We start from the raw sequence: 23,796 nt of genomic DNA, 5'->3' as shown, positions 1-23,796 counted from the left end.
TGCCCTCATTTTTGCCTCCATGGGCAGCAAGCATGGGGTGCATATAAACTCACACAGGCATACATACATATATACACATGAATCGAACAAACAAATGTTTAAAGAAGAAAATGAACATCTATCAGTTCAGGCTAACATAAACACTAAGCCATCTTAAGAGATATAATAGAAGAAATGAAGAGTTCTTAGGTCAATTTTGCTTGCTCACATTTGTTATGTTGTTCCCTAATATCATCACCAAGTTGTGTCAATTGCATGTTTGTCAAGAGCGTTCATAGAAAAGTCTTCTGTGCACAGAACATGTGCAAACACAACTAAAGCTTCCCAGTAAGAGAGGAAAGGCCAATGAAGTGAGATGACCATAGTTTTAACTATGTGTTAACATATTTGTATGGATATTAGAACTTTGTTTGAAGACTGTTAGTTCTAGCTTTTTAATTGTGTGATGACATGTGTATAAGGAAATCAGAACTTTGGTTAAGACTGTTAATTTTAGCTTATATATGAATTTAAGATTATGTACGGAGTATGGCTATCTTATTTATATAATTTCATGCAACATACACAGGAATTGTGAAGATACTAAGAAAATTGTCAAGGCAGTGCTAGGCATTGATTGATAAATTTTCCTGCCTTTGTTGCCGAAGGTGGATGAGTTTCATTCTTAGACAACATCAGCCATGGGAAAACTTTCCGGAAGCAAAGGCCGAATCCAGTATAATTCTGTTAATCACTTTGGACGACCAAATCACAAATGCCTATAATATAGTTTGACCCTTTGAAGTCAGATTAAAAGCTGGGCCATTAAATAAAGAATCTTTGGGTGAGCTGTGTTTGAAAAGAACAAAAACAGACACAAGGAATTAATTAGTCTTTTTTTTTTTTTTTTTTTTTCTGCACTGAAAGCCAGGAAAACAAATGACCAACAAGTTGGGCAAGGAAGATGTCACATAAGGCTGTCCCACTGGGAAGAATCAGGATTTGAGAGTTGGTTAGGGTGTAAAAAAGTGCATCTCTCTGTAGGTGCCCTTCTCACAGGTACTACAGAGCTTAATGCAGTGCCAGGAATAAAAAATGGAAAATGGAAAAAAGTATATTGGGTTGTATTCAGAGCACCATATCACTTATATGAGCAATTTTCTAACATTTAAAGAAGGGTAAGGTCTGGCTAGGTGCCATATATAATAGCCAAAGTGGTTTATTTGTGAATATTGCCCCCTTAAAAGTTATAACCATGAAAATGCTTATGAAATCCTTAAAGCTTGCTCTCAATATTGAAAATAAATTAACCATTCATACTTTTAAGTGGCATCGTGGCTAGCGAAGAAGATGGGTCATAATTAAAGCAGCGTATTTAACATGGGAAAGTGGCAGATGACTCTTGTTTACACACTAAGCAAGGGATTTGGCCAGACCCTTAAGATTTTACAAGGAAGGTATGATGCCAAGGAGAAAGCTGACCTTATGGAGCACTACCCCATGAATGAAATGAATTGATCTATGAATTTGTTGTTTGACCCACTTCTGACCTAAGTGCTAACTAGCATTGAGTATAGATTTGTTCATACAGCACACAGATGCTTGAAGACTTCCCAGGACAGTGGGTGAGTGCCTTTAAGAATCCCGTCTTCCTTTTAGCTAATGGAAAAGTGAGTTGAGTATCTAGTTGACAAAGATCATAAAAACAGGAGAGACGGCAGGTGGTGCTAGGTTCAGAGCTCCATCTGCACGAGGTAGGTCCCTAGAATGGTAAAGGACTTCAAAGACACATCTAGTGCTTTCTGAAGACCAAAGTGGCAGGTTTGTAAAGGACTGAGGGATGATGCTAGGCAGGGCTCTGCAGGGAGGGCCTTGCTGTAGTGATTTCAGCTTGCTCACTGTCTGCCTCATCACCCTCAGACCACCAAGACCCATAAGTACCAACTGACAGCTCAGTCTCCATAAAATAGCTGTGTAAGTTTTCCTAAAGCTTTCTGGCTCTATTGAGGGGCCACTGGAACTTGATGGAAGTAGGGACCAAGTTCTAGATCATGTTTTGGTAGTCTGCCTCTAGTTATAGAAGGAAAGGGACCTTTAATTATGCCTTTGGCAATGATGTAGTTGCATCCACCTTAGTGTGTGTTGCAGTAAAGAAAGCAGAAACCAGTCAATATTAGCAGCATCAGGTGGGAGAAACAGCATCAGCAACAAGAAATTGGCTTCAAAAATTCACTTCTTTAGTGATTCAGACCATTTACCTTTGACATGAAAATGGCCCTGGCTCAGTGGGACAGAAAAGCGTATCCTTGGCTCTTTATCTGCACCAAGGTCTTGCCAGAGGCCCTTGTTCTTGCCTCATTTATGTAGTGATGAGCCATTCCTCAGGGATCCTTAATTCAAGAGTCTTAGGAATTGCCATCTAGGGTCTTGCAAATGATACACAGCCCAGCTTGGCACTTTTTGTAAACATGCACCTCACACTAGCACAAAGCCTTCCCTTGAACACCCACCATCTCCACCAAAAGACTAAGGGTTTTCATACTGGGGTAGAAACATCAGCTTTCTAGCAACTGTTTAATGGCTGCTATCATTAAAGACTCGGAATGGGGGTACTTCGAATCCCCAAGGTTAAGCTGATTTGCATAGAGCTTTCTGGGTAGATGCTTAGCTGTGGGGCTGCACTTAACTCAGGTGACCTGAGGGGTACAGACAATGAAACCTCCCATGGACAGAGCGAGGACCACTCACAGAGGATGGGTCATCAGTGTACACAGCTTTATTGAGCAACACCCTAAAAACAAAAACTGAAGTCCAATCTCTGCAGTGGTAAGAACCACAGGTTTTACTCAAATCTGAGGTTCACGGGGAACAAGACAAAGGTACTGAAAAATGGGAAAAAGGGAAGCAATCAAAGTCTAGGTTAATAGAGGAGGCAGAAAAGCTCAAAGTATTCTAGAACTATTTTAGGGTACAGGAGTCATGTTATCCATCTAGACGCAGCCATCATAAGCACGATCCGAGCTGAAATGATATAAAATGACCTTCAGTAAGGATGGGGTCTGCCTCGGTGTGGGGTTGCAGAATGCAGAAAGCACATAGCATCTTTCTAAGCATCACACCAAGTCTTCACTAGATAGATGCCCAGGTATCCTACTGACCATACATTTTTTCCTTTAGGAAAGACGGCATTATGTGTTGATGGTTAAAAAAAAAATGGTCACAAGAAGTTACCGAATGACAAAATCTTATTATTTTGCTGTGCATGTTCTGTGGTATATACGTCTCACAGTTAGTACTTAGGACAGATTTAATGTATATGTTGCAAATACTGTGGCAGCATATTCTTTTTGTTTTGCTTATTATAAGGTAGGGGAAGTTTTTCATCTCAGGTTCCAGCTGATGAGCATATATAGAGATGCAAGGGAAAAATTAGAAGCGGGCTTGATAAGTCTTTCTCTAGAATGGGCCAGAATATTGTGGAGTGAAGTTGGCATGTACTCATCCTCTTAGGGAGGTAGGGGGGTGCTCTGCAAGGCAGTTGGGATCTTATGCTTAATCACATGGTCATTTCCCTTACCTTTCTTCTGGCTTTCCTGTGAGAAGTCTCCATGTATTCACCACATAACTCCCTGGTGTTGATCTGTGGTATTTCACCAAATGAACCATAGCACCTCTTGTGAGCCCATGTGTTCTTTGAAAAGTCCTTGATATTATCCATGTGAGTATTTGTATGGAAACTGTATTCTAGGTTTGGTTTTCAGCCCTGGACTTAGGAACTCCAGAGGTCATCCAGAAAGTATTCATTCACACCTGGACTCTTAAATAATGAGTCATTTTAAATCCTTTATAATACTATACCCCTGCATATGTATAAGTAATAAAATTGAAGCATACCATACATTCTTAATGTGGGGAAGGCTATAACACAGGATTTCAGAAGTTGCATAAACCTCAAGAGCCAGCCCAGCCCTCTTTGTATGTCCATGTGAGGGAAATTGAGAGCAAGTGATGGGCATTTACAAACGTGTTTCCAATAATGATAATAATATTCTGCATTTGTCATGCAGTAGAGCATTTTCCTCACCATAGTATTAAGTGTACTCAGAAAGGGATGGTTATTTAGTGACAGGATTGGGAACTTACCTCCTAGTGATGAAAGGACTTCCTGAGGAGGGAACAGAATGGGAGAAGAGTGTGTCGTTCATGCTGGTTACAGGTCTTGGAGGCCTGAAACAAATCACAGTGCGCGTGACAAAAACGAAGGCAAAGTAACAAATTCGAACTTCCTACCCTCCATGGAGGGAAAGGATGAGAATCAGAGTTGTCTCTAGTTCATATCCATAGGAAAGCTTATATACACCTCCGAGTTATTCTAATGATACAAAGTTGCAATTCCTTGAGCACACTGAGACTTAAACTATAGGGAGATCACAGGCCACAGGGAACTAGTTTTCCATGAGCTGTGAGCCTCGATGCTTTCTCGAGTCATGTTTCTGAGCAGATCAAGGATTCTAAAGGTTCTGTGTGCTGCTCACGATATGGTCCTCTTTAATATGCTGGTCTGAAAGGAACACGCCAAAACAAAACAAAACCACATCTTGTTTCATTTCTCCTCTGTCTCAGTGCAGATGCAATGAAGCAGCATCAAGATTCCTGTTCCTGCTACTTGGCAGACCCAGATGTGGTGTCAACTACGCTATGAGCTTCATTGTATTCTTAACAGCCAGTGAGGGAAAATAGTGACCATTGTTTCTCAGAACTGCCATTGAACCTGTACACCACATGCATTGGGTCTGCCTTCCTCTGTCTTGTCTCCATTTAATCTCATCATTGTCTTTATCATGTATGTCCCACATCAGATAAAAACACAGAATCCAAGTCCAGATCTCATCTCTTAGACATTTTTTGTTAAATGTAAGATATTGAACATCAATTTAGAGCTCAGAAGATGAAGGATATACTATGCATCATTCGTAGTGAGAGGAAGTTTACTTATTTTCCTGTTGAGATGGGGTCTGATGTAGTTCAGGCTAACCTCAAACTCATTATGCAGCTGAGAGTGATCTTGAACTTCTGATTCTTCTGCCTTGACCTCCTGAATGCTGGGATCACGTTCATGTGCCATGGTGGTAGATTTATGTGGTGCTGGGAATCCAACTCAGGGCTTTGTGTATGCTAGGTGAGCACTCTACCAACTGAGTTATATTTCAAGCCCCAAGAAGAAATGTTAGTTTTACCCTAATTCTACATTTGAAATTGACAGTGTAGGATATTTTGGAGATAAGACATTAGTTTCAGTAGTCTAAGAGACTTGATTAACAGGTAATGTAAATGGCTTTTATTAATCCAAGTTAGTTTTGCATTTTTGCCTTTACCAGCAAAACGTGGACACATTTATTCTGTTTGATGTGATGAATTACAGGTTTTAAAATATTGGCATTGGCTGTGAAAATTCACTGTGACTTCTTCCTAGTATCTGGTGCTGCACCACATCCCCAATTTTGTGTGGGGCATTACTTCTTGGATGAAGTCAGAACAACAGATTCACTAAGTCATTCACTCTGGACTTATCAACCAGGGTTCAGAGAACAATCTGAAAACTTTGGGTTATTTACCTAGGATGCATCTTTGTGCTGGGGTTAGTTAAAACTAATTGTGCTTTAACGTGAATAACTTAATTTTAAAATAGGGTGATCAGTGCATCCAAATATCCTCTGTAATTAGGAAGGTAGGCACATTAGATTTTAAAACTAATTTGGATGAAATGCATGCATTATAACTTTGCAAAAAGTTAAAATTGACCCATTTCTTGTTTTCTTTTTATAAAAGAAAAAAAATCTTTCTGATTTTGCTCTATATCTAGGAGGTGGAAAACAAATGAATCGAGAATGCTTTTTAATTAACTAAGCCAGTTTTTTTTTTTAATTGAGCCAGGTAACCACAAAACTAAAATTGGGGTTTCTTAGCAAATTACTTCATGTTTAAGGGTTACCAATCAATATACTGAAATTGGAGCAGCAAAAGGCAGATTTGAGAGCTACTGAAGTTCCAACTTTCCTCCATCTCCAAATGGCAAGTTTGCTTCCTCAGCATAAGTCCCACCTGGGAGACGTTAATGCATTAATTCTTACTAAAAACGAAGCAGCCCCACATGAATAATGAGTCTCAGAGGCAATACGCAAAGATTTTTTCCCTGCATAGATCTTAGTAGGGAACTTATAAAAACCTAACACTGACATGGCATGCTTCTCCTAAGTGCAAAGGTTTAGCTCAGAGCTGGGCTAGTTTTCCATTGGCCTTATATTGCTCACTTGTTTTCCAACTCATAACTACTTATCATTACGATTGTCAGTTTGTGTAAGTATGTGTGTGTGGGGGGTGTTAACCACTTACCAAGTATCACTTTTTGGCAGCAGGGAAGTGGAACAGAATAGAAAATGTTAATCATGGCAACATTTACAAGCAATGTGATAGTTAGGCACACATGCCACCACCAAATGCCACCACCACCTGTTCATTTCCATGTAAGGACTAATTCATGTCAGGCAGTGTCATTTTGCTACATGTGCATAAAATCCCCTGGCGCTTGAAGGCAATAGCATTATCTTTATCATGTGATTCATTTCTATATGCAAAGTTAGTAGTACCCCAACCTTAATTGTTTTTGTTATTGTTGCTATCCTTGTTGTTTTTTGAGATGGGGTCAGCCCGTGTATCCCTGGCTGGCCTGGAACTTGCTACGAACCAGGCTGACCTTCAGTTCCCAGAGATCTACCTACCTCTGCCTCCTGAGTGCTGAGACTGAAGGTTCGTACCCCACATTGGGATGTTTAAAAGTTCTATTGGTCCAGTCTCTCCTTATCTAAGCTTGCAAAATGTTTATTTCATTACACAGTCTTACGGCCATCATACATTTGATGTTTTCCATATGTGGGAATAGGATATTAAAAGCATTAAGTGTACAGGGAGGTATTAGTGTTTGGCATTCATTAGTATTCATTCTCTTATTTTCATTGTGTAGTGCTCTATAAAAGGCTTGTGATGAGAGAAGTTGCTACTAAATGTTATATAGTTTATAAGGCTCATTAAAATACGAATTCACATAGACACATATTCAGACATACATGCATGCATGCATACATTCACACATGTATACACACATGCATACACATGAACACACACATACACACATATACATGCATAACACATGTACACACACATATATACACACATACACACGCACACACAATCCCAAGTGCTGACTGTACAAGGCCCTGGGCAGGGTAAGTACAGTGTGGCTCACTTTTCTGTGGCAGCATCCTTACGCTGCTATACTGCAGTGCTCTCAGGGTTAGGCCCTTGCCGCTCACTCTGTGCCTCCATGCCCAGCAGCTTGGAAGTGGGAGCAGTCAGAGGAAACTGAGTCTCCACAGAGTTCACACAGCACAGGCTCCTTCCACCTTGTGCTCCTTCATGAGTGACTCGGATGTTTTGTCTCCTTGGTGATGCCAAGGGCAAGAGCAGGCATTAATGCAAAGCTCCTGGGCAAGTCAGCACTATAAGCAGTTGGTCCCTTGGGCTGCTCCTCTTGTTTGTGTACTCCTGGTTTATTTTATTGGAGTGTCATTTTAAAGAAGTAAAAACTAAGTTAGCCACAGTCTACAGGGTGGGTTTTATATTGGTTTTGTGGCTGTTTGGCCTATGCCAGCATTGTGTTTCTTTTTTACTTAAAAATTTAAATCTTACGTGTGTGTGTGTGTGTGTGTGTGTGTGTGTGTGTGTGTGTGTGTGTGTGTGAGTAAAACAGAAGGGGCAGTATTTGGGTGAGCCAGCAAGAAGGGGAAAGAGGTAAAGGGAATGGGAACACAGTGTATGTGAGAAGTTTACAATGAAACTAATTTCTTTGTATGCTAACCAAAATAAAAGGAATAGAAGAATAAATAAAACTTGGTCCCTGACAAAGGATGTGCAGTTGTTTTGGTATGAATGTTCCAGACATGTGTGAGTAAAGGAAGACACATCTTAGCCTGGGGTAAGAGATACTCACACGATATGAGCCAAGTTGAGTGGCTTTTCAGGCTGATCAGGGAACATGGGGTGTAAAGGTTCACGGCTTGAAGCACAGCTCAGGGACTTGCTTAATGCATTCGTTAGTTTCTTAGCAGGTGATTTCTAGAAAGAGAATAAAAACACATTTTATCTTATACTTAATCAGATGAATTCAACATTTTTAACTAACAGTTGCATATTTGCTCAATTATTTCTTGATTGATTCATTTACTGACAAGCTCTGTTTGGAGCACCTGCCCTCTAAGTCAGGAAGTTTGTTACAGGAAGCAACTGCATGCTGGAGCAAGCCACCAGGCTACCCACCCCTTGCTGCAACGTCCCCGCAAGGCGCTATGCTGAAGGGGAGAAGTCCTTGTATGGGAAAACATGTGTTGAGGTTTAGGAGAAGATCTCAGGGGAATGGGAGGGTAATCCCACATGGGAGGGATAACAACCGTAACAGGAGGAAGGAGAGGGGAACTCATTCTAGAGAGGACAGTGGGAGACAGCCACGTTCCCGTTGGGTAGACAGATGCTTGTTCATGTCTCCTCAGGAAGAAGAAACACTGTGTGTGAGTGTGTGTGTGTGTGTGTGTGTGTGTGTGTGTGTGTGTGTGTGTGTAGAAATATTTGGCAAGTTACCCTTTTCATAAAGCCTACAAGATATATTTAAATATAGCTCATACAACTTTGCATTCTTGTGATTAAACCATTTTAAGCAGTTCAATTGGCTTGGCTGATGGTACAGCCAACAGCAACCAATCCAGGCACAAAGCAGTAGTGAGAACAGGGTGAGAACTGAACTTAGAGTTTAACTGAGGTAGTTCAGAAAACAGAGAGCCATATAAAACAGGAAGCACACAGCGTTTACTCCACAGACCCAGTGCCACATGCTCCTGCCACAAGGGCACTCACAGGCCACGTTAACTAAGTTCACCACTCACGCTATGGAAAGATGACTTTAAAACCACACATTTCCCTCTCCATTCCCTGAAAAAAAAATCTGGAACTGCACCAGTTTTGTTTAGCACGCATTCTCATATTCCTGTCTAGTTGTGCACTTGAAAGAAATTAGGGATCTCAGGAAAAAAAAAATCGATGAAGCATTTGTTTTACCAATTTGCATAGAAATAAAACAAAGTGTAAGTTAGTAAGACACATCCTTTACAGTAAAATGAGTGCTCCAGAGCTGCCTGACTTCCTGTTGAATAGATCAGTATTGACCTGTCTGTATCCTGAGAAGAATCATAGTTTGGTTCTTCCGGGATTTTAAGCCTCAGAAACCCACACATAGCTCAGGTATAAACAGTAAGAGATCCCAGTGGGGTGGGGGAATGGCAGGGACGGGGAAGGAGTGCTGGAATAGGAGTTAAGTTTGTCTTTAATTTCATCATCATCTGTCCTGGTTAGCTTTTTTTGTTTGTCATCTTGACACAAGTCAGGGTCACCAGGGAAGAGGGAACCACAACCAAGAAAATGCCGCCATCAGATTGCCAAGTATGGGGGGCGTTTTCTTGATTGACAATTTATGTGGGAGGGTCCAGGCCTCTGTGGAGAATGCTGTCCTGTGGAGGTGGACCTGGGTGCTATAAGAAAACAGGCTGAGCAAGCAATGAGAGCAAGACAACAATAAACGAGGCTCCTCCATGGCCTCTCCTTCATTTCCTGCCTCCAGGTTCTTACTGAGGTTCTTGCCCTGACTGCCCTCAGTGATGATTTGCGACCTGGGAGTTTCTTCCATGAGTTACCTTTTGTACTGGTCTCCATCGCAGCCACAGAGAAACTTAAGCAATGCACAGTAACACTCACACACCCAGCTTATAACACTGCTTGGACCTCACTTACCCATGATGTATACTCTTTCATTTGGTGCTGGTTGCTGTGGGAACCTCCCGCATGGCCCCTCCAGAAACAGTCCTGGCAAAGCTGGTAGTTGTGACACTGTTGGCATCGGTAGCGAAATCCCATCATGCTCTCACTATGACAGTAGGAACACTCTACTGGATGGAAGACTAGGAAGGAAGCAAAGGAGGAAAACACTAGGAAAGGTGTGAACTAAACTAAAGAAAAACCACCACTTACAAGGAATTCTATTTTTAAGATGTGTACTGTGGTGATTTCAGACCACGATCAATTGTGACTGTGACAAGCATTTAGTTTATTCCTGGAACTACACTTTTCAAGTGTGTCCGTGTGTGTGTGTGTGTGTGTGTGTGTGTGTGTAGGGGGGGTAGACATGCAATAGGATGAAGAATAAGTGTCCTCTGGCAACACAAATCTCTGTAATGTCTTTTGTTCTTTGACCCCTATTTCTTAAGTCATAGAGTGTAAATTATCCAGACTGATGAGTCTTTCCTCCACACCATCTCCCAGAGACCAGCAGAGGTCATGAAGACACGGAAGCACAATGGATGAATACAGTTAAGTATTCAGTAGGAAGGGGCAAATGTTAATGAAATAGAGAATGGAGGAAGAAAAAGAAATGAAATAGGGGAATAGTAAAACTAGATGAGAGAACTGAATTCCTTTAAAAAAATGGAGTAGCTAATGGACTTATTTAATGAGTGACACTGCCTTTATCAAACACACATACACTTTTCTGAGGGCAGAAGGCGAGGTCCTCAAAAGATAAACAAATTATTTGAACACAATTCTGACTTAGACTGTTTGAGAGATGCCTCCCTTGCTTTGCCAGGGATTTTGAACTGCCAAGATGGCCGTGTCAAAACTTGGAGGTCTGAAACTAACATATAATCAGATCCGAATTGTCTTAATGCCATGAGCTAAAGACACTGAAACAATAGCAGCAGCAGCAGCAGTTGCACACTAACAACAATTCTTGCTTGTTTTTAAAGTGATTTGACGAACTGGGAAAGAAATGTATTACAAATGAGAATAAACGATAGGAAGTAAAATGTGAGAAAAGACCAAGATGCATTCTGCATGTGCTGCTGGCTAAGGGACATTTGGAGCCCCTCTCCTGGCACCTGGGTAAACTCAGGTCTGAGTTAAGTCTGGGTAACTGCCTTGGACAAATCCTAAGAAGCAGATCTCCTGTGATAGGAGACTCAGACGTCAGAGTTGAAACTACAGCACTGGGATTGGTCCATGATGCCTTCTGGAATGCTGACCAGAGCTCTGAACCCATCCTGTGTCACAGTGAGCACTTAACAGCTCTTGGCTCTAGCATCCATATTATTCTTAGTAATAACAAAGGAACTAATAAATTCATTCTTTAAATTTTGTTTAAAAGCAAAATGGAATAAACTTATAACCCTGAGAGACAACAAAGGCAGATGATAAACATTCCAAATGAGAATTTAAAACAGATCCAACTTTATCCCTAATGATTATTAAAGCAACACATAAACATGGGATAGATATTTTCTATTAAAATTATCCATTCAATTTGACAATAAAACTACAGACATCAGATAGAGGTTTTAGTCTGATCTGTGTGTAAATTTCTTTAAACCTGACCTAGGTTGTGTTTTATATTTAAACGTGAGTATGACAATGGTAAACAGCTTTCATATTAAAAATTTTTTTTGCTACTTTTGAAAAGAAACATGCAGTGAAGTTTACATTACTCTTGTCTTTAAGATAATCTACTTTTTGGATATGTATAACCTTGAACATGTGCCTTAAGGTGAGCAAGTTACTACCACTTATTTCTTTCATTTATTTCCTTACTGTTTCTTTCACGGATTCCTGGATGATCTCTTTGAAAAAAAAAAATGGTCAATGACATAGATACCAATATGGAAAATTTACATCTAAAATAAATCCTAGAAAATGGTTTTTGTTTTTAAAATCTTTTAAATGTTTTATTTTCTTTATTTTTTTTAACTTTTATTTTGTGCACACATTTGTCTGAGTGAGGGTGTCAGGTTGCCCGGAAATGAGGTTACAGACAGCTGTGAGCTGCCATGTGGGTGCTGGGAATTGAACCCAAGTCCTCTGGATGAGCAGTCAGTGCTTTTACCCTTGAGCCATCTTTTTAGTTCCCCCAAAAATGTCCTTTATGGGGATCTTTCTATTGAACAAAGATAGCTTGAAACTGAGGTTGCAATGCAATTGAGGTGTTTCGCTGTGGGAGCATTGATTAAGTTTTGGTAGGTCAGAATATAGGTTGGTTAAGTGATCCACTAAACAAATTTTCCTGAAACTCCATGGACTTCATAACTATAAATTTGGTGGTGGTCTACATTGACCAATTCAAGTACTGCTTTTGTCTCAGCAGTAGCTACTCACCATTTTCTACATTTGCCAGTCGATGCAGAAGAGGCAGCCAAACCAGGCACTGTGGGGGAGGGTCTGACATGAGTGTGTCCAAGAAGCCATTTAATGTGACTTTTTTCTGCACCAGAAGGAAAGAAAACCACAAAAGTGTAGGTCAGAGAATAATCTGAACTCTTGGGCTAGCCACATGTCACTTGACAAAGAAACAAAGCATCCAGTTAACTCCAGATCTAGGAAGACACAGGACTTGCCAAAGGGAGTTGTTACACTTATTTACAACTGAGGACATCCACTGCTTCTTGCGCCTAAATGTCGAGAGACCAGATCATCTATACCAAGCCTAGTCAGGTCACAAGCATAGGGGTCTGTGCCTCGTTTCAGAGATGAGGGGAGGTGTGGAAACGGGAAGGCGAAGGGCTGAAATCTGCACTCAGAAGTCCTCGGGACAAAGGCTGTATTTACTTCCCTGCCAGTTGGGCTGTTTGTGAATGACGAGTTTCCTCTTTTGCTTACACACTGAATATTTAGTGGTTAATGTGAAAGGCTCCACTGGAATTCAGGGATAGCAGTAATTTTCAAATGGTAAACTTATTTTCTTTGAAAATTTGAACTAGGATATCAAGGTGGATACGACCATAACAGTTTTAGGAATAATGAGTCCCAAAGAGGTGTAGTGATTTTAAGGCCCATATTGTGGGTTAAACCTTGCTTCTCACGAATAACTGATTCGGGATTGATGTTTTTCTGTCAGATTAGAGGCTGCACGTGAACCTATTGATGTTTTAATTATTGTCTGTGGTCCCACAGCTCCGCAGTGCACTGCGGGCCACTCAGGCCAAGGTCTGGAAGGGCCTCTGGTCCCTGGGTCCTGGCTCTGCTGCTGCTATTATATGTAGGCTTAATCTAAGTCTCTACATTCTATTTATCAATAAGGCTCAGAAGTCAAAGGCTGGGGTGAAAACCTGCTAGCTCAGACAGGCTGAGTAGCAACTAGCTGTGTTTTGGCTGGAGATACTTCAAGAGACACGTCTCCTCCCTTGTCTCAGAACCAAGAAGAAGCCCAAAATCTCTTCCCTGCCCTTTCCTTCCTGGGTATCTTCTCTATCCAAATTTCTGGCCGCTTTATGTCCAATTCTGGTCAACTAGTCACTGGCTCTGCCCCCAATTCAAGGTATAACTGTATTAAACAGTCTCTGGAGTGAGTGCTAGAGTGCCACAAAACTATCCCACATCACTGGATCCATGGATTAATCCCTCATTAATAGCAATGTATAGTTTTAGTGTCTTCTCATAACATTAACTAATTTAAGCTTTCTATTGGGTTGATATGTATATTGCTATATATATATATATATATATATATATATATATATATATATATTTGCATGAAGTATTAGTTAGGAGACAGTACTTTTAAAAGAATTCAGAATTTATATGTTGAAAAGAAAATTTCCCTTCAAAGCTATTGCTCTGCATTGTACGGACTTTTCCCCAGTGAAATATTTCAAACGCATTTGGAATTCCAGTCATTTGTTTATTCATTTCTTATGTGTATGGGTGTATGAGTGCTTTGACTATGTGTATGTCTATGTGCATACACATGAGTGTCTTGTGCCTATGGAGGGAGCCAGATCTGCTGGGACTGCAGGTACAGACAGTTGGAAGCCTCCATGTAGGTGTTGGGAATTGTCCTGGGAATTGAATGCAGATCTTCTGCAAGAACAATCAGTGCTCTTAGCCACTGAGTCATCTCTCCAGTCACCTCCTCCCTGTCCCTGAATTTCAGCATTTTAAATTGTGGATTTAAAAACATTAAATTAAAAATAAAGTGTCACTTTCTAAAATTTTCAGATGCCTTTATCTACTGTGGTTGCTGAATCACATTGGCTAAATTATAATTGATCCTGAAGTTTCCAAGAGATTGCTGTAACTTGGATATGTACAAATTTCTCATCATTAAAAATAAATAGATAATGGTGTTATGAGACAATCTCTAGGATATTTTGAAAGGAGCTTTTAGCATGAGAGCATCTTATTTAATAGTTTTTCAACATCACAAGTCATTTTATGTTTAAAGGTCAGGTATAGAAAGACAAACACTATGTTTTCACTCATGTAGAAGGTAAAATGCTCATCTCAGAGAGTAAAAGATAATTCCCTAGAGGCTGGAAGGAAGGAGGAGGAAGATGGATGGAGATACAATGGGCAATGGGTACCAGAATGCAGCTAGGAGAAATACCAAATCCAAAATGACGTCACTGAGACAAGAATGTATTGACTCAGGGCAGAGGTGCAGGAATGTTCAGGAGCAGCTAAGCCCTGAGTGTTGGGGTTGGGATTGTGATGATTCCAGAAAGGCTTTCCTTGACTAGATGGCACAGGAGTGGAGTTAGCATCTAAAGCAGCTTGCCGCGTATGACTTTTCTTATCAGGTTAGTTAGGATTCTACAGCTGTATGATAGGGGTGATGCTTGATGTAGTTTCAATGTATCAGATGGCCAAGAAGATGCAGACTGATCATGTCACTAGCTGGGTGCACAGTGTGGTTTTCCAGTAGCTGCTGTGCACGTTTCTTTCCCCTTTAAACTTTGTTTAATGTTTTAATTGAACAGACCACTTGAGAAAGCATACATGGTTAGTTTAAACTGTTTGACTGTAAACAAACATTATGTGCATGAATTTAGAAACTACCGTTATATTGTATAGGGAAATGAACACATGGTCTTTCCAAAGAGGTATAAGCTGGAGATGCTGCAAATTAAACTCCTTTCCTAGCAACAAGGTCAGCTGAAAGTATCACTATGCCACATTGTGAGAGATTTAGGAAGCAGTGTGCATCATGTATTGGACTACCCCGATAGTCACGTGGCATGAGAGGAGACTCCTTTGAAGAATGTTGGTAAAACTTAGTGTGGGGCTAGGCATACCTCATTTGGGGCTGAGTGACAAACCAGTTCTTTTGATAATATAGTGATATTAATGGCAAGGATACTGAGGGTATATAAATAATATATATTTATATGTATACACACATATATATACATATATATACATGTATATGTATATGTATTGTGTTGTAGCAAAGACTAAGTTAGGCAGTATAGAGATAATTAGCATGATGTCTGCCTTTTGGTCAATGAGCACTTGTAATTATTACAATTCAGGTATAAGTTATAACTATATGTATCAGTTATATATAAATATATGTTAGTTGCTGGATCACAGGACATTTGTCAAAGGTTGGAAAAATACACCCCAGGCTGCTGTCATGAAGAAGAATTTGGGCACTTGAGCCGGGAGTCACACACAGAAGAGAACAACTGTGTTAGGAAGGTTTTCTTATCAATGTTACCTGTTGGGAGAAACAGGATCTGGCTGACTGTTCTGTGTAACCAAACGAAGGACCTTCAAAAACCGCCGTGGGAAGTTTGAGAACTTCCCGAAGGAACTGGTCATATCTCCCATAAACCATCACTCCACTGGAGTCAGAGATCATTGAGAAAATATCTGATGGAAAGAAAGGGCGAAGGTATTTACCATACAAGCATTCTAAAGCTCTCTTTCAATGTCTCTTGTACTAATAACGCAGAACAAGTGTATTATTTATGAAAACCTACCATGAAACCTGATTTTTCTGCTGAAATAGCCTCAGCACCATATCCATTCCCAGTGTTTTCTTCTTGTTGTTCTTTCAAGACAGGGTCTTGTTAAAATATCTGGTGTCTTTTTGAAGGTGAGTTGAAATTTGGGTAATACTGACATATTTTGCTAAGACAGATAACACGGCTTTGTTTTGAGGTTAGTTATCAACTCATGTGTAATGCTGCAAAGGTAGATTTTGTATGTGTGATACATACTGCTGTGGTTTGTATGTGAAACATTCCTCACAGGCTCATGTGTTTGAACACTGGTTCCTATCTGCCATGGGTTGTAACATCTCCTCCCATCAGTGGGTGGTGCTGTTTGGGAAGATTGTGGAACCCTCAGGAAGGGGAGCCTTGCTGGGGGAAGTCTGCCGATGGGTGTGGACTTTGAGGTTCTGTTGTCTGGTCCCACTTCCCGTCCTTTCTCTGCTACTGGACTGCTGAGGCCGTAAACAGGCTGGTCTCTTGCTCCTGCTACTGTGAATTCTCTACCAAAACAACGGGATCCCTTGGGAACCCTTCTCCTTTTACGTTGTTCCAGTCAGGACATTTTTCATGGCAACAGAAAAGTAAGACAAAATTGTCAGCCTCTTAGGAGACAGAATGAATTAGCAGTCACTGTAGAACTGGGGGAGGCCCAGGTATCACTTATCCAATTAGCAATTTATCCATTTGTGTCATTATCAAAAGTTTAGGGTTCAATTTAGTGTTTTTGAAAAATAGAGGACACAATAGAGATAAGGATGAAAAGAAAGAAGCCAACCCTTGAGTAAGTTACCACAGAAGCAGAAGGCTTTGTAGACCACACTGTCTAACAGGGTGGAGGGCCTGAATCTTATTGGGAAGGGTCTTTGTGTGGTGAAGACGAGCCTGGCTTCACAGACGATCTATGAGGTAAAGTCAGGGTTTCAGATTATTTGCCAGAGTACCTTTGCTTTCACTGAGCCATGACCTCCCTTCTGCCATGATGTGAGCTTAATGAACACTAACAGCTAAATTTCCAAGGTGCTTCCTAATCCCCTCCAACTCCAGATTTAGCAGAATGAAAGGACTTGCTATTAGTTTATCTAATGCCAATTAGACATCACTAAGCCAGTGTAGCTGTTGGGACAAACTATAGTTAAGTTCAATGTGCTACCTTTGTTCACTTTGAATGTAGCCAAGGCTATCACAAGCCATGGCTATCACATTTACACTGTAATTCTATGTCATATATTACAAGCTCTTACTGGGTTATGGCTTTAGGAGGTGAATCGACTCTCTTCATGTGAAATCTTCCCAATAAAAATGACGTTTCACAATTAATATTAATGGGATACTGTAGAAATTCTGAGGTTAATATCCAAAATATATAAGGAGCTCAAATAACTCAATAGTAAGAAAACAAACAAACAAACAAATAGAACACCTGACTGAAAATAGGTCAAGGAACCAAATATATATTTCCTGAAGGAAGACATACAAATTGGTTAGAGGTTTATAAAATTTTGTAGTGTCAATGATTATCTGGTAAATGTCAATAAAAGCCATGGCCAGGCACCATCTCTAGTAAAAATGGGGGGAAAAAAAGTACAAAAGAGAAGGAGTGTGAGAGAGAACTTGTGGAAAGGGAGTAGTTGTAAACTGTTGTGGAAATAAAAATTTCAGCCATTATGGAGGTAGATAATACAGTTAGAAAAAAACAGAATCACTACATAATACAGCAATTCTATTCCTGGGCACGCATCTAAATGAAAATAGTTTGTTGATGAAATCTGTGCTTCTAAGTTTATGATGCCATCCCCATAGCAGTGAAGATGTACCATCAAGCTAAGTGTCCATTAACAAATAAACAGATGAGTAAGAGTGGTCCATCCCCAGTGGAGTGTTGTTCAGCCATAGAAGGAGGAAATCTTACCACCTTCAACAATATTGATGAGTTCAGAGGGCGTGCTGTTGAGTGAAATGAGCCACACACACACAGACCCGAATGTTAGAGATTCAGACCCATATGGAAAATAAACATGTTGATTTCAGAAGCAGAGTACAGAATGGTTATTACTAGAGCCTGGAGTACTTAAAAGACAGGCAGGGTTGTGAACATGTCAATGACTATGTAGTTATAGCTAAGAAACAGTTCAAGAGAGAGCCTTCACAGAAGGGTGACAAGGTCATGAAATGCGTGTTAGTACAGTTGATGAATGCCTATGTTCTCCTCACAAAACCCTGTGTAAAATGGTGCATATGTTAATAAGATAGATCTAACCATTTCACAGTGTATTTATGTGCAAAGTATATTATAAGCCATTAATTTTATATTAATTAAAAAAGACATTCAATTTGAGGCAAAGTGTTGTCGTCATCATCTCTGCAATGTTGTTTGCTTGCTGAGTTTTATGTGAGGCTCTAGTCAAACTGTTCAAGAATAAATAAGTCAAAAAGAAGTTACCAGCAGGACAATATATTGGTTAACTCTATACGTAGAAGCTGGAACATTCCAACAGAAGGAGTTAATTACAAGATGAGGACTATTAAACCCAAAAGGAGGTCACTTTATGCTTACGGTGCTCTGCCATATGCCCACAGAAAGTGCCCTTTTTTCCACAGGCTGTCTCAATGGTGCCACCAGGAGTAATGTGGTAAATACTGTGCATACTGGGTGACTGTGGCCCTAAGTACTTGTAAAATGGAATTAATATCCCCTTTATTGCATTTTAAATCATTTAACAACACTTACTTCATTTTTTTTTCTGTTGTTAAATGTGCTTGTGTTAGTTGCTTGCCTAGCCGCCGTGCATTTGATGTATATTTTAACATTTTTATTTTGTGTGTATGCATGCATGCATGTATGTATGCCTTCTATGTGTGTGTGTGTAGATATGAGGAAAAATATTAGGAGCTGATCGTCTCTGTCCACTTTGTGCAATCCTAGAATTTAATTTAGGTCTCCAGGTCTATGTGCAATCACTTCTCTCCACAGTCATCTTGCCAGGCTTCTGCTCAAACCTGATCCTGCCTTAGAGGAAGAGTGGCTCTTCCCAGCCCAGGTTCTGAAGATGAGTCATAAGGCTGCCACATTTTCCTTTTACCAGTAACCACTTTAGTGACTGCTCTGAGAATGGGCAATGAGACTGGACAGGAGAGAGAGAGAGAGAGAGAGAGAGAGAGAGAGAGAGAGAGAGAGAGAGAGAGAGAGAGAGAGAGAGAGAGGAGAGGGGAGAGAGGAGAGACAGAGGAGAGAGAGAGGGGAGAGAGAGAGAGAGAGACAGAGAGAGAGAGAGAGAGAGAAGAGAGAGAGAGAGAGAGAGCAGGAGAGCTTGGCAGAAGAGCCCAGGTCCTCCAGAACAAGGACTCACTGGCTTCAGGAAAGGCTCAGAAGGCCCTGTTGTTTAAAAGGCTGCCTTTTATTAGTTTGGCTCAAATTTATTCTAATACATGACTGGAGAGATGGCTCAGCCATTAAGAGAACTGGCTGCTCTTCCAAAGGTTCTGAGTTCAATTCTCAACAAGCACGTGGTAGCTCACAACCATCTGTAATGTGGCTGGTGCCCTCTTCTGGCCTGCAGAACACTGTGTACATAATAAATAAATAAACCTTAAAAAACTAGGACTCTTTAATTTATCTGTCTATGAATACAACATTGCGTGAGTATTTGAAGATGCTATTGAAGATTTTAATTTTTTGAAACATTTCTCTAATGTCTGACATAAACGGCTGATTATGACATGAAGGCAGCAGCCAGGCTCTTCTGGGTTTCTCCTCTGGCTTCATTCATTTTGTTAAATTTTCTTTTCTTAGCCCAATCTCGAAGAAAGTGCCTTCTAGATAATTCTGAAGCCACTTAGAGAGTGACAAGAAACCACTTGTTCCTGGAACTTAATGTCTCCCAGTCAAAAATGAAGCCCATAGTTTTCAAGTTCTTTATTTCCTAGGCTAACCAAAGAGAAATGGACTGGCCCCAGCCTCTGGGTTTTGTCTCTGAATTCTGGCTGCATTGGATAACTCAGGAAAGGAATCACAGATGTGATGGAAGCAGATGGCATCTCAGGTTTGCCATCCTGTCACTAATCTGGCTAGCCAGTGAGAAAATGTTCATCCAGTATGTCTGGCTAGATTCCAAAGGAACAAAGGGTTTCCCATCTTTTACTCACACCTTTTTGACTACACAGAATCTAACAAGCAGAAAGGGAGGAAGGTGCTCAGGGTTGACAGAGCTAGGAGGCACTCTCCTTTAATACCACCCCCGCATTAAGATGTGGAAGGAGACTAAAGAAGTGAAATTATGTCCACAGTGTAACTTAGCAAATTAATGGCATGGCTGGACTCACAACCTGGATTGTCAATGCTAATTGTCATGGCTTCCTAACATAGCACTACATGCCAAACTCACAAGATTTAGGGTTAGAGATGGGTGAAACCACAATATCAAAAACACTTTAAATTAGTGAAAATGGAGTACTTTAGTATCAGAAATATTCTAGCTAGAGACAGGCAGTTACAAATTATGATAAGTTGAAAGTAGAGAGGAATGTTCATTTCATTAAAATTTATCTAATGTGGAAATGTTTTTATTATAAAAATTAAAGGCCAAAGAAGACTGCATTTGAAATGGCTCTCACAGAATGAAGGAAGGCCGAGGTAGACAGGGATGTGGCAAGACTAAGGGAGAGGATGTAAGGCACACGGCAGAAACAAGCAAGGAGGGGGAATGGGGATAACTTACATCTTAACTTGTCCATGATCTTCCCTCCACACAATGTCGCCAAAGCCATTTTGACAGCAAATACTGAGATTTTACCATGGCCTTCCCTGTTTAATGATAGCAGAAAAAAAAAAGATGTTATTTAGGGTATGTCCAATAAAGAATGTTGACATTTTCTACTCTGTAGAAATTGTAGGATACATGACGGCATATATTATGTGGACACATTTTAGAAAAGGTTGTGAATACAATTCAACACACTTTGCTGATAAACTGTCTGTTTGATGCTTTTGTTTTTCAAGAGACAATAGAATCTCCTAGTTTTTTTCATTGTATATGTCACTTGCTAAAAGTAAACGCTGGTAACTAGAGAAATATGCCTTAGATAGCCGTGGGTTTAAATAGCAGATCATGAATTTTTTTCCTTTGGGTTTCATGAAATAATTTTATGCATAATTCCAGTCTATAATTTATTCAAACAGACTTCAGAAACTTCATATTTTATTTCCTTAGAGAATTATTAACTTTTAAGTTAGGCTAAGTATGTGGACTTCTTTTTCCAAGTTCAACTTTTGTTTTTTGTTATTTTTGATATTTTATTTTTTATTGAAAATATTCTTCTCATATACAGTTCACCCTGACCACAGTTTCCCCTCCATACACTCCCCTAGTTTCCCACTACTCCCCTGCCATTTCCCTTCAGAAAAGAGCAGGACTCCAAGAGACAACTTTTAAGAACACATTTTTTTCCAACTATTATTTTCTAAACACAAACCAATTGTTTGTATGTGTGATATATATACTTTAGAAAGACAGCTAGTATTTTAAGAGGTCAGAAAGTAGGAGCTGGGCTAGAGAGATGGCTCAGTGAAGTGTCTGCTATGAAAGCATGAGAACCTGAGCCTGGATCCCCAACACCTACATAAAAGCTGGTTATGATGGCACATTTTTGTAATGTCTCCATCAAAGATGCAGAGCCAGACAGATCTTTGACTAGCTCAGCCAAACCAATGAGCTCTAGGATCAGTGAGAGAACTTGTCTCAAAATATAGATCCATATGCCTTAGGAGCATACATGCAGGATTTCTCAATAAAATACTTGCAAACAGAATCCAGGAATGCATCCAAAATATTTTCTACCATGATCAAGTTGGCGTCATCCCAGAGATTCAGGGATGGTTTAGCATACAGAAATCGATAAATGTAATCTACCACATACATAAACTGAAAGACAAAAACATCTCATCTAATTAGATGCAGAAAAGGCCTTTGACAAAGATCTAACACTCCTTTATAACAGAAATTCTGGAGAGATTAGGGTTACCAGGGAGATACCTCAACATAGCAAAGGCAATACACAGTAAATCCACACTGAACATCAACCTAGATAGAGATGAAAATGGAAAACATTTCCACTAAAATTAGGAACATGATAAGGGTGCCCATTCTCTCCATATCTGTTCAGTATAGTACTTGAAGTCTTAGCTAGAACAATAAGACATCTGACAAAGACCAAGAGAGTACAAATATGAAAGGAAGGAGAAAATATTATTTGCAGATGAAATGGTTTTATATTTACGACCCTAAAGACTCCAGCAGGAAACTCCTATAATTGATAGGCACTTTTAGTGAAGTATTACTATATGAAATCAACACATGAAATCAGTAGCCTTCTTATATACAAATGACACACAGAGAAACAAACCATGAACACAGTGCCTTTTACAATAGTATTAAAATATTTTGGAATGATCCTAATCAAAGGTATGATAGACTTATTTAATAAAACCTTTAAGGTAATAAGGAAAGAAATTGAAGAAGACTCCTGGATATGGAAAGATCTCCTATGCTCATGGATCAGTAGGATTAATAGTTTGAAAATGCCTATCCTATCAAAAGCAACCAACAGATTCAATGCAATCCCTATCAAAATTACAATAAGAAAATTCTTCATAGTTGAAAACAACCTTCAACTTCATATGGAAACTCAAAATACAAAACAAAACAAACAAACAAACAAAAAACAAAACAAAACCTAGGATAGCTAAAGCAAACCTGAATAATAAAAGACCTGTTGGAAATTTCACCATCCCAGATTTCACATTGCATTACAGAGCAACAGTAAAAAATTCAGTATGGTATTGCATAAAAGCAGACACATTGATCAATGGAAGAGAACTGAAGAACCAAACACAACTACATAGACACTTGGGTTTTTTAAAAAGAAGCCAAAATTATACACTGGAGAAAAGATACTATCTTCAACAAACGGTGCTGGTCAAACTGGATGTCTGTATGTAGAAGGATACAAACTGATCCTCATTTACCACCCTGAACAAAAACTCAACTCCAAATAGACAAAGGCTTTTAGCATAAGACTAACTTTCCTGAACCTTAAAGAAAAGAGGGTAGGGAATTCACTTGATATACATTGTCACATGAAAGGCCTCTCTGCCCAGGACCCCCAAAGTATAGGCACAAAGACCAACATCAGTAAATGGGACCTCATGAAGCTAACAAGCTTCTGGATAGCAAAGGACACCACCGTTCAAGAGAAGCAGAATGGGAAAAATAACTTTATACATCTGATAGAGGGCTCGCTTCTAGAACATACAAACAAAGCAAAAAACAAATAAACAAAAAAAAAAAAAAAAACCCAAAACCTAAAAACAAAACCTGGACATCAAGAAAGCAGTTCAGTTTTAAAAAATGGGTTCCAGTACTAAATAGAGTTCTCAGTTCTCAAAAGATGAAACACAAATGGCTAACATTTAAAAATTTTCAACATTATTAGCCACCAGAGAAATGAAAATTAAAACTATTTTGAGATTTCATCCTACACTAATCTGAATGGCCAAGATCAATGAAACAAATGTTGGCACATACTGACAAGGATGTGGGGGAAAGGGGAACACTTATTCATTGCTAGTAGGCGTGAGAGCTGGTATAGTCCATAGAAATCTGCATGGAAGTTCCTCAAAAATCTGAAAATATATCTACCACAAAATTCAGCTATACCACTCTTGGGCATATACCCAAAGGACTCTACATCACTACAGAGATACTAGATACTTGCTCATCCATAGTCATTGCTGTTCTATTCATAATAGCCAGAAAGTACAAACAACCCAGATGTCCATCAACTGATGATTGGATAATGAAAATGTGCTCACATTTACAAAGTGTCAAGAAAAATGAAA

The 23,796-nt window shown here is 39.7% G+C and overlaps 1 protein-coding gene across 14 annotated transcripts in view; it reads right to left on the bottom strand.

Annotated features, from left to right (window-relative positions):
• The window catches only part of Dtna (dystrobrevin alpha), a 341,323-nt gene that overhangs the window by 56,168 nt on the left and 261,359 nt on the right, over positions 1-23,796 (bottom strand). For all 14 annotated transcript variants that reach the window (XM_051202197.1, XM_051202202.1, XM_051202203.1 and 11 more), the window contains 6 exons: positions 20,618-20,703; positions 15,623-15,777; positions 12,283-12,388; positions 9,874-10,040; positions 8,027-8,151; positions 4,123-4,206 (listed from right to left, as the gene is read on the bottom strand). In XM_051202197.1, coding sequence (XP_051058154.1) covers positions 4,123-4,206; positions 8,027-8,151; positions 9,874-10,040; positions 12,283-12,388; positions 15,623-15,777; positions 20,618-20,703 — 723 coding nt within the window. The remainder of the gene's footprint in view (positions 1-4,122; positions 4,207-8,026; positions 8,152-9,873; positions 10,041-12,282; positions 12,389-15,622; positions 15,778-20,617; positions 20,704-23,796) is intronic.

This window comes from Phodopus roborovskii, unplaced genomic scaffold (assembly GCF_943737965.1).
Source record: "Phodopus roborovskii unplaced genomic scaffold, PHOROB, whole genome shotgun sequence".
In the NCBI taxonomy this organism is placed as follows: Eukaryota; Metazoa; Chordata; class Mammalia; order Rodentia; family Cricetidae; genus Phodopus; species Phodopus roborovskii.
This window is presented reverse-complemented; position numbering and strand designations above follow the sequence as displayed.